This window comes from Labeo rohita, chromosome 5 (assembly GCF_022985175.1).
Source record: "Labeo rohita strain BAU-BD-2019 chromosome 5, IGBB_LRoh.1.0, whole genome shotgun sequence".
In the NCBI taxonomy this organism is placed as follows: domain Eukaryota; kingdom Metazoa; phylum Chordata; class Actinopteri; order Cypriniformes; family Cyprinidae; genus Labeo; species Labeo rohita.
The window spans coordinates 1361628-1373037 of NC_066873.1; the positions used below are offsets into that span (position 1 = coordinate 1361628).

The 11410-nt window shown below is 39.8% G+C and overlaps 1 protein-coding gene across 1 annotated transcript; it reads right to left on the reverse strand.

The window, feature by feature from the left end:
- Positions 1-2462: 2462 nt before the first annotated feature.
- LOC127166129 (NLR family CARD domain-containing protein 3) lies at positions 2463-8050 on the reverse strand. Its single transcript, XM_051111216.1, has 4 exons — positions 8046-8050; positions 5929-6015; positions 3206-4987; positions 2463-2825 (listed from the first exon to the last, which is right to left on the reverse strand). Exons 1-4 carry the CDS (start codon positions 8048-8050, stop codon positions 2693-2695), a joined length of 2007 nt encoding a protein of 668 aa, XP_050967173.1. The 3' UTR covers positions 2463-2692.
- Positions 8051-11410: the final 3360 nt, after the last annotated feature.

Genomic DNA, 11410 nt, shown 5'->3' on the forward strand with positions numbered 1-11410 from the left:
ATAGAGATATTCAAGCTCTTAATGTACAATGTAAGAACTACATTTTAGTCTTAGAATTTACATTAAAGGACATTTTTCTGATAAGAAAGACTTGTGTGACTATCAGAGATGATCTGATACTGACCACAGTTTCTCCAGTTTACATTGAGGATCCCCCAGTACAGCAGAGAGCAAATTCACTGATTTTCCTAGTTTATTCCATGAGAAATCCAGATGTTTCAGGTGTGAGGGGTTTGATCTCAGAGCTGAAGCCAAAGCAGCACAACCTTCATCTGTGATGGCACAACGTCTCAGCCTGTAGAGAATAATGACACACTCTCCACTCTCCCAAATCAGATCAGTTTAGCTGTGAATCCATTATTAAAGAGAAAGTATAAACTTAAAACCTTAGAGCACAAATCTGTATTTTTAATGGATCACTGGACTGAGGTGTAAATGTCACCAAAGCTTAACATGTGATCATGAAATATCCAAAGTCATCAGTTTCATCTGTTTTATTAATGACATAATTCACTTCATATGCAATTAGAGTTCTACTCCATAGAGTTTTACTGTTATTTAGATCTGTACTAATATGGAGTAGTGATTTGACTGTGTTGTGTCTGAGATCACCTGGATTCTGAGATACTATTTATGGAAGATGCTATTTGCACTTCAGTGTAATGCAGTTCATTACAATACATTATGTAATATTTATTCATTTTCCACCACTTTATTCTCTGCAGGTTTGTGGGGGGGCTGGAGCCTATCTCAGGCCACAGACAGGGAATGGATGGTTATGGTTAATTTATAGTGTCCAGTTCACCTATGCTGCATGTCTTTGGATTGGAAGGGAAACCGGAGCACTCAGAGGAAAGGACAGACAAAGAGAGTACATGCAAACTCCACACAGAAAGGCCTCCTGGTTTCAGGACCTAATTGCGGTGAGGCAACAGTGCTAGCCACTGAGCCACCCCATGTAATAACATATTTCTTGTATATGATTATATTTATTATAATCATAAGTGGATGCTGCCTTATTGGAACCTTATTTGTCTCTCTCCATAAAGCCCACTTCTACACCTAACCCTAACCATGTTTAATATGCAAAGGCCCATGAAGACACCCACAGTTTTGAACATGATAACAATATGAGGTGCACATGCTCAATCTGTCAGCCTGCCTAATCAATTAGAGGACACCACTTCCAGGCGGTAATGTTATGGAAAAGAGGGAGAAGGATGGGATCAGGAAAAGGCAGTGTTGGAAATCCCTCTGACCTGGTGGCTAGCTCCACCCACTGTTGGCAGCTGCACCCTATTGCCACTTCACCTGTTCTCCTTTAAGAAGGGCTGCTTCAGAGCAGCATTCAGTTTGCTCTCTCTTTGTTGCTGCTCTTCATATAGTGTTGTGGCTGTGTACAGATTTCAGAAATCAGTCTGATACGCCTAGGGAAAATCCTGTGTCCTCTAAGGTTGTACTCACACTAGGCGCAGTTGCCCTGAACCGAGCCTGAGCGCGTTTACCCCCACACCCTCCCCACTCCCCCACTGGCCTACACTCACACTTGCACTAAACTTTCCAGGCCGGAGCATACTTACGTCATGTACGAGATAATGGAGAAAACCACTTTCGATAATATTCTGCATAATAATTAATAATAATTAATTTATCATTTATGCCATGCATTGATTTTCACTTGTATGCATCAGAGAATCATTACAGAGGTAGCTGATGTTAGTGAAAAGATTTGCAGCTTTACTCGCAAACTACAATTCCTGTTCATCAATAAGTTGAGAAGACCCATTATAAACCTAAATATACTTTCTGAACATGGCTTGTCCAATATGACATCAGAACCTGGAAGAGAAAGACTAACTGACCACAGGTTCCATCAAGATCTTCCTGTGGGGTTTTAAAATGGAGTTTTTCAATTTATGAGTAGAATAAAAAGCAAATTTTGAAGCTGTTATGTTTATTTTTGAAAACGTATGTTTCTAATAAGTAACAAGATAAGCGTCATGAATCCTGTCCGGTCTGCCCGCCACCAGAGGTCGCCTGTGCATCCTACTGACATTTCACATTACGCAGACTATTGCACCACAACCTGGACTATGTTCCCCATCATGCATTGTGCTGATTACACGCACACAATCAGACACTCTATGTAAGCCTCGGACTTTCTCTTGTTATTCGCCGAGTATTGTACGTTCCATTTATCTTGTGTCTTGTCCTCATATGCCTGTTTGCCAATGTTCGACCCTGCCTGCTGTTTTGACCCTGTCTCATCTCAATAAAAGCTTTGCATATGGATCCGCCCACTTCACACGTCTTCACTCCGTTACAATAAGACTTTATTGGTGTGAGTTTGTACAGTTTATGTTGTAGAACAAAACATAGTATTGTCAAGTTATGTTGACCACAGGCTTTATTTTAAAGTGATAATCTCCATTATAAAACCCCACAGGAAAATATTGAAGGAACCTGTGGTGAATTAGTCTTCTGGTTTCTGATGTCATAGCTGCACCTTTTCTGTTGTGTCTGACCTCTCATTGCATTTTCTGACTTTATGTTTATAATTTGCTCTGTTTTTAGATTTGTTTTGTTTTCAAAAGTGTAATTTGTTTTGCACCTACATGCAGTATACTTTACAGTGTGTTTTATCTGATTTTACCATAGTATCTCCAGTTTACAGTGAGGATTCTGTAGTCCATCAGAAAGTAAGCTTCACTGAATCTCCTAGTTTATTCCCAGACAGATTCAGGTGTCTCAGGTGTGAGGGGTTTGATCTCAGAGCTGAAACCAGAGCAACACAACCTTCATCTGTGACACCACAATCACTCAACCTGCAGAGAGATAAAAATACATGTCACACTATCATAACAATCCAAAAAAGCAATCAAACAACTTGCTGCAATGAACAACAACTTGCATTTAATTAACATTTAAATCGTAACCCTGCCAGTGGTTTAAAAATGACATATTTAAATCTTCATGTGCAAGAACATCTTTAATAACTGGTAAACCTGAAAAAAAATTTTTATGCAACCTCTCTGACTTTATTTGAATGACTGGAGAAATCTCACAGCGTCATTGAATAGAAAACACATCAAAATACTGACCACTAAACACTATACAACATCTGCAGCACTGAAGATTTATGAGCTTTTAACTTTGATTTTCTGAATGTTTTAACAGTGATATGATTGTTCTCATTGATACTTACTGAACTGATCTGGATTCTTTAATCACAGGCAGCAGCTTCTGAAGAACTTTCATATTTTCATGTTTATCATTTCCTTTAACAAATCTATCAAGACAAAACTCATTCAGCTCCTCTTCTGATGTCAATAACACAAAAACTACAGCTGACCACTGAGATGAAGTGAGTTTGGCTTCCTTTATTGTTCCAGATTTCAGATACTGTTGTATTTCCTCCACTAGTGAACAATCACCCAGTTCATTCAGACAGTGGAACAGATTGATGGATTTCTCTGGAGAGTCAATGGTCCTGATCTTCATCTTGATGTACTCAGCTGTTTTCTTACTGCTGTCAGAGTTGCTGCTTTTCAGTGTCATTATTCGTTGTAGGAGAATACGATGAGACTCCACTGACAAACCCAGAAGGAACCGCAGGAAAAGATCCAGATGTCCATTTTTACTCTGTAGAGCCTCATCCACAGCTCTCTGATGCAGATCAGACAATGAAACATGTTGAAACCAGTCCTTCACTTTAGACCACAAACTCTGGTCAAACACATTTCTGTTGTTGTTTGTCCAGGAGAGGTGCACATATAGAGCTGCTAGATGTTCGTGAATGCTCAGATGAACAAAGCAGAAGACTTTCCCCTGATACAAGCCAAACTCCTCTCTGAAGATCTGAGTGCACAATCCTGAATACACTGATGCTTCTGTCACATCAATGCCACACTCTCTCAGGTCTTCATCATAGAAGATCACGTTTCCTTTCACAAGCTGCTCAAAAGCCACTTTCCCCAGTTTGAGGATCAAGTCTTCATCTGTCACCTTCTTCTCATAGTCCTTCTCACATTTGATGTTGGTCTGAAGGATCAGGAAGTGTGTGTACATTTGAGTGAGAGTCTTGGGAATCTCTCCACTCTCTGCTCGACTCAACATCTTCTCTAGAACAGCGGCTGAGATCCAGCAGAACACTGGGATGTGGCACATGATGTAGAGACTCCTTGATGACTTCAGGTGTGAGATGATCCTGTCGGCCAGACTCTGATCACTGATTCTCTTCCTGAAGTATTCCTCCTTCTGTGGCTCATTGAAGCCTCGCACCTCTGTCACTCGATGGACACACTCAGAGGGGACGAGATCAGCTGCTGCTGGTCTGGAGGTGATCCAGATGAGAGCAGAGGGAAGCAGATTCCCCACAATGAGGTTCATCAGCAGCACGTCCACTGAGGCTGATTCAGATATATTACACAGTTTCACTTTGCTCTTGAAGTCCAGAGGCAGACGACACTCATCCAGACCATCAAAGATGAACAACACTTTATATTCATCACTGGATATTTCCATTTCTTTAGTTTCAGGGAAAAAGACATGAAGAAGATCTGAAAGACTGAGTGTTTTGTCCTTCATCAAGTTGATTTCTCTGAAAGGAAGTGGAAATATGAGCTGGACGTCCTGATTCTGTTTCCCTTCAGTCCAGTCCAGGATGAACTTCTGCACAGAGACTGTTTTTCCAATGCCAGCGACTCCCTTTGTCAGCACAGTTCTGATGGCTTTGTCTTGTCCAGGTAAAGGTCTAAAGATGTCATTGCATTTGATGGCTGTGTCCTCTGTTGCTGCTCTCCTGGATTGTGTCTCAATCTGTCTCACCTCATGCTCATTACTGATCTCTCCACTCTCACTCTCTGTGATGTAGAGCTCTGTGTAGATCTCATTCAGGAGTGTTGGGTTTCCCTGCACCGCTGTTCCCTCATACAGACGCTCAAACTTCTTCATCAGATTTGATCTAAATGTGTTGAGGACTTCATGGCTGCAAAATTAATAGACCACATTGTTACATGAGTTACAGAGGTAAATGTACAGAGCAAAATGTCTTTTTGTTTTTTTGTGTTCTGTATTGTGAGACAGTGAACATATACAGTTTATGAAATGTGTCAGTTATTAATAATGTATTTTAGTAATGTGTGATGAAAATTAAATGATCTGATACCTGCTGTCCTGTGGTTGATTCATAGATTGGTCATGTTTCTTCCAAAGGACAGGTACGACTGATCTGAGTGGCAGGACTAAACTTGAATCAAGAAACAAACATTTTGATATTGGTGGAAATTTTCCCATTACCCTGAAACAGTTATGCAGTTTTGGGGGAGTAGCTAGCTACAAGTAGAGACGCTACTAATGTAACTACATTTTTCAGTAGTGTGGCAGTAGTTCAGCTACTTTTAATTAATTATTTCTACTTACTTTTAGCTAACTATTTTTTTCCAGCAAGTAGCGTTGTAGCATGACCAAAAGCTACATTCTACACTCTGTTGCGTCCTGAGGAGTCACGAGTCTGCAATGCACTGAAGCAGCACAGCGATGATTTTGCAAAGGATGTACAGGATATTTCACATGAATCAACTGTAATTTATGCAAAACAAAGATTAAAATGCGGTCTACATCGAATACTTAAAGCACATACAGGAGGTGAATGATAGCCTTTTTAAACTGATTAATTTCCCTGCTTATTGCACTTTATATTAAATGTCTATTTTACAACGATGAACTGTCATTAAATAATCTGCCCCCCACAGTTTTGGTCATGATGTAGTGTGCTTATCATTTGGCAAATGATGGTTGCGGCGGAATGCCAACCCGGAATTGACGTCTCAGAGCAGCTCCAGTCATAACACCATAAATACTTTATACAAAACTCCATTTTATAAATATGTGTTTATCAAAATGATGTCTGTTAATGAAACACATTACCTGAAATTGTGTTGACGACCCATAGACCAGTCACTCTTCATAGACACACAGCTGGGCTCTGGTTCTGATCTCTTCTGGTGGACTGAACTATAACAGAGAGATAAAAAGTACATATTTGAAAAAACTGAACTAAGTACTAAGTTTTTCTGTGTAAGCAACTGTTAAAACATTATATGAAGAAAAAAAGCCTAATATGATAACCATAATACAGTGAATATTTCATATAAAACTCCTGGAGAAAAATCTTCATCTCTGGATGTTTGTGTGTCATCCATGATGAAGCTGAACAGACAGAATTTGAACACGAATTAGTCTGTGTGAAAATGACAAACAAATAATAGAGTTGAACGGATCCTGAGAGTTGGAGAAACAGGAGAACGACGGTGGCGTTTACTCAAATACACGATGTTAGTCTTATGTTAACACATTTGCTTTAGGAAAAAAAAAAATCAAACAAACGTCAAAGAACACATGTACTTCATGGAAAAATATGAATGCGGAAGTCACCTGTAATGTCGAAACCTTGATTAACAATATTTAATTACACTATTCATATATATATCATTATAACGGTTCCGGTATTAAACGGTTATACTGCGCATTGTAAAGAATCGATTGTGACTGTATAAATGGCTGAAGATGAACATTTACGTTCACTTTTTATTTGTGACGCTAAATACAATGATGGCGTTACGTTTCGCGCGCGATCTCGAGCCTCATCCACAAAGTGGCGCCAGTTTTGTCTTATTACCTGAATAAATAATAAAAAAGCCCGAGTGTACTCCACAGGGAGCATACCTTAGCAATGCAATCATTTATTCAAATGAATTTATTTATTTACTTATTTACTTATTTAACAAGCAGTCTGGTTCCAAGCATACCGTCAATTTCACTTCTCAAATATAAGTTACTGCAAGATAATAAAAGGGCTTCAGATGAACACCAAGTGAACTGTATATAAGCTGCTAATTACCATCTGTCATGTGACTTTTGTTCCTCCAAAAATAATATAGCTTTCCATATGCAGTGTTATCTTTTGCTCCATTTTTAGTGGTAACCAATGCTATAACTCAGAAGCTATGCTATTTAAATCAAGGTAAAATATCCATGAATTGTACATCACATGAGAACCACAGTAGATAAGTGTGTCCATCTTCAAATAAACTCTGAAGGAACTGGGTGGGTGTCCTGAGTGATGCCAGTCCACAGTCTGAGTTTTTGTTGCAGCCTGAAAATAAACCACACCAGGTTCATCTGAACTAAGGAGAACTGGTCCCCCGTCTGAGTCTGGTTTCTCCCAAGGTTTTTTTCTCCATTTTCTGTCAACAACAGAGTTTTGATTCCTTAACACTGTCACCTTGGCCTACTTAGTTGAGGACACTTAATTTCTGGCAATATTGAAATGAGCTGGATGATGACTTCACCGAATCAACAATGAAGTGACTTTAACTGAAATATTAACTGTTTACTATCCTCACTTTAGAGCTGCTTTACAGCAGAATTGAATTTTGTTTGCGTTATTGAAACACTATTTTCCAGTTTAACACTGTAAGCTGCTTTGACACAATCTGCATTGTGTGCACCTTATTCTTAAGCCCTGTGATGCTTTGTGTGAATTATGGATGCAACTTCCCTTAAGCTGTAATCAATCAGTGAGAGACTCCCTCTAAGAATGCAAATACATTTTTACTTTAAACTGGGTACAGTGAGACCCAGTTTCAGCCTTCAACCATCGAACATTAAAAAAAAAAACATTAAAATTGTAAACGCATAAAACAGATGTAAACAGCAATAACAGATGGGTGAAGTATCACTGTAGTAATACAGTCAAACCAAAAATTGTTCAGACACCATGTAACGGTGGCGGCACCAAGGTAAAAAGTTCTCACTATGGGGAACACCTCTTGTGTGGCCATTTATGAAGTCCTCTACAATCACGCCCAACAGGCCCGTGCTCTCAGGAAGCCCCACCCCTTCCTATTTAAACAGCAGTGCTGGCTCCACATGGCATCCTACATCTCTTCACTCGCGGCATCCAAGCTACGAGCCTTTGTTTTAGTGCACTTAGTGTTACTTTGGCAAGACTGAACTGTCTAAAGACAAGTTATCATTTGTACGGCATCAAGCCACCTAAGGCATTAAGTGTATTAAAAAAAAAAAAAAACGCTTTACCAAAGCACATAAAGTTGAAAACAATCTCAGCTTACCAGCTGAAGTATGGCTTCCTCCGCGAAGTCAAAGAAGTCGAGAGCACCCTCTCGGCATTGTCCTGGGGGATGCGGAATCACGATCGCAGCTAGGAATCCGCTAGCTCTATGCCCGGCATGCCTGGGCCCGGAGCATGCCCAAGCAGCATTACAAGCACCGATCTCTTGTAATCAGTGCAGCAAACTGTCTCCCGGGGTGCTGCGCAGGAGAGCGGTGTTCATGCAGGATGTGTGTGACGATAACGTACAAGGGGGAGACACAACAGCATCCCCGCAGGTGATGGAATCTCCCAGGCCGATGTTGAGTTGGGCTGATCAGCTTATTCCTTCGGGTGAGCTGGAGGAACCTTCAAGATGAGGTCGCTTTCAAGATGAAAATCGAGTCAGTGCCTAAAATCCAACTTGAGGATGATTCAGTTTCCATCACAGTCTCAGGGGATATGTCAGAGGACGAGGAGGAGAAGGACGAGGATCCATTTGCTTCTCAAATGTCCCCTGGTTATCAACTAGGGGTAGATGTTGGCCGTCGAGAGGCGAGTAGACTGGGCATTGATTGGCCGTCTGCCCTCCCTGCCGCAAAATGCTTAAGGCTTGATGGGAAGTTTCATGTTCCTACTACCTAAACAGTTCATCAGACACTTCCACCTTTTCAGGACTGTATGGATGATCTGATGAAATATTGGGAAAGACCACTGTCGTCTAAAGTTCCATTGTATGTTTTTTTCTCACTGGAGATGGCAGGCATGCATGAAATGCGTTGGTCTCACATGCCGGTGTCACTGGTGGACCATCTGGATCCCTGATCGGCGGTCGGCTTATCCACGATCGCACTTAAACTGCCTCAAAGAGCTGATCATTTTTTGGCATCAATATTTGAGAAGATTTATAAATCTTCGGTTATACGTTATGGTATGCGTGGGCCGAATGTGGTGTGGGTGAGCATTGGATGTGTTTGTGTGTATATAGCAAGCCATGAGCCATCCAATCGGACACTCATGAACTTGGGGTGGGTTGGGGGTATTCTCCAAGGAGAAGAGGACATCTAGGTAAATACACTTCCCTTCAGCTCCTGAAACAACACACACCTCTGTGCTGGTCCTGCAGCTTGGATAATGATCTCTTTGAAACCCTCTGGCGATCGCTCCAGCATTACACAGTGAGGGAGTGTGTGCTCAGCTGAAACCAGTGCAACTTCCACTCTAGACACTTGTGACGACTTCCTTTGTTCTTCACTCTCAATAAACCCTGCCATCTTTCTGATTCTATTCCACTGTATATACAGCTACCTCACTTCCTTCCCAAATTAAACTCCTGTTCCTATTCGCTGGTGGTCATGACAGTTGTTTTGGTTCAGCTGACCACTGAAAGGAGTGTCATTTTTTCTTCAGGGCATTAATAGGCTCAGCTATTTGAGCTTTTTTGAACTTTTTTCAGGTTGCTGGTCATGGGGTAAGATCATATGGCTTCCACTTTACTTGGGTCTGCTGAAATGCACCAATCACATGCCATTCCATATAGAACAGTGCAGAAGGCAGCCAAGATGTCAGCATCAGCCAGGGGATGTAAGGCCAAAAAGTCTTGACAGCAAGTTAAATATAACAGTGGATCAGCATCATCTGAGGGTCTTCCAAATGCTGGAAAAATTAACTTCAAATGATCACTTTTAACAGCTGGTGTAGGGTGCAATATGGGTGCAGCCTCTGAAGGTGGAGATGAAGATGGGACGGTGTGAGATCATCTTAATTAAATTAATCCATTTTGGGAAATGAGCATGATCAAACATCTATTGTGGAGTTTAATCTGAGTGGGGGCAGACTATAGCTTGATTTAACGTGATTTAAAAAGCTAATGCACACCCAGTGTTGTAACGCAATCATGATGCAGAGCAAATATCTACCTATGCTATTTAGGAACTATTCACTTAGGCTACATTCACGCTGTCAGTCCAAATATGATTTGACGTGTATCCGATTGGAGTCCATTTACAGTCTAACTTTTAGCATATTTCCTACAACTTCTACAACATTATGTGGCATGAGAAAGTGTCAAAAAGCTACACAAAATCCAATCGGAGTGGTCAGACTGAAACAGTTTTCCAAAATATAGGATTTCACAATACCGGATATGCATTTTGGGAACATGAAACCTGCTAAAACTGTAATCTGTTTAAACACCTGTTCTGCTTAAAATAATCAGTTGTAGAGTTACAATGAGTTACAATTAACTTATTTCATTTATAAAATTAGGTTCTACTGTGCATGGTTCTGTTTCCAGGTTAAAAAAAATGCTCTCAGAGGTCATATAAAACCAGCTAATGAGATTGCAGTTTTAATATGCACCATACAGTCAGTAAGTGGGCCATGGGTGTGTCATTTAAGATGAGACGACGCATGGACAATTATTGGGGACATTGTTATTCTGGTCATTTTTTTTTTCCAAGCACATTATACCAATTCCAAACCACATCAATCTTCCAAACCAAATCAATACTATCAACTTTGTATTTAAGATTGATGCGGTTTTGATTTGGTAAAATGTGCATGGAAAAAAAATATTACCAGAATATCAATGTGCCTAATAATTATGCACGCACTGTAGGTTTTGGTTGATTATTTTCAGCCAAGGAGTTTAAAAAAAAAAATAATAATAATAAAAAAAAAAAAAAAAACTTTTGAGCAAATTTTCCCTGCTTGTAGATGGTATAGGCACAACACTTTGCAGGTCAAAAACATCCTTTTATATTGAAAACGTTGAAAATATACTTGCTTGCTTCACACATCCTGCAAAAAAAGAAAGAAAAAGAAAAGAATCTGAATAATCTTACATTAAGAATGAATACTAAAAATCAGAAAGCTTTTCCTCATAGCCTTCCAATGTAAGTGTAATAATATAAGCTTGCTTTTTCCTTTTGTGTTGAAAAATTGAGCTGTGAGATTTTGTGTGGTAATCAACATCACAGACAGATTAGCTAAACCTATTTTGAATGTAAAACATTCCTATAACACAAGTTCACAACAGCAAAAGTTAAATAAGCTGTTGGCAACAAACTTACCAAAAAAAAAAAAAAAAAAAAAAAAAGATAAAATAAAATAAATTACAGTAGTCAACATTTGAAGTGGATCAAAAAAAGTTAAAGTTGCCCTAAGACAAGAACGGGTATTGTTTTGGTTTTAGGACAACTGATGAAAGGTTTTGATCCACTTCAAATGTTGACTACTGTAGATGAGGTAAAAGACGCAGACCACAAGAAGCAAAGAAATGCATTAAAAGAACTG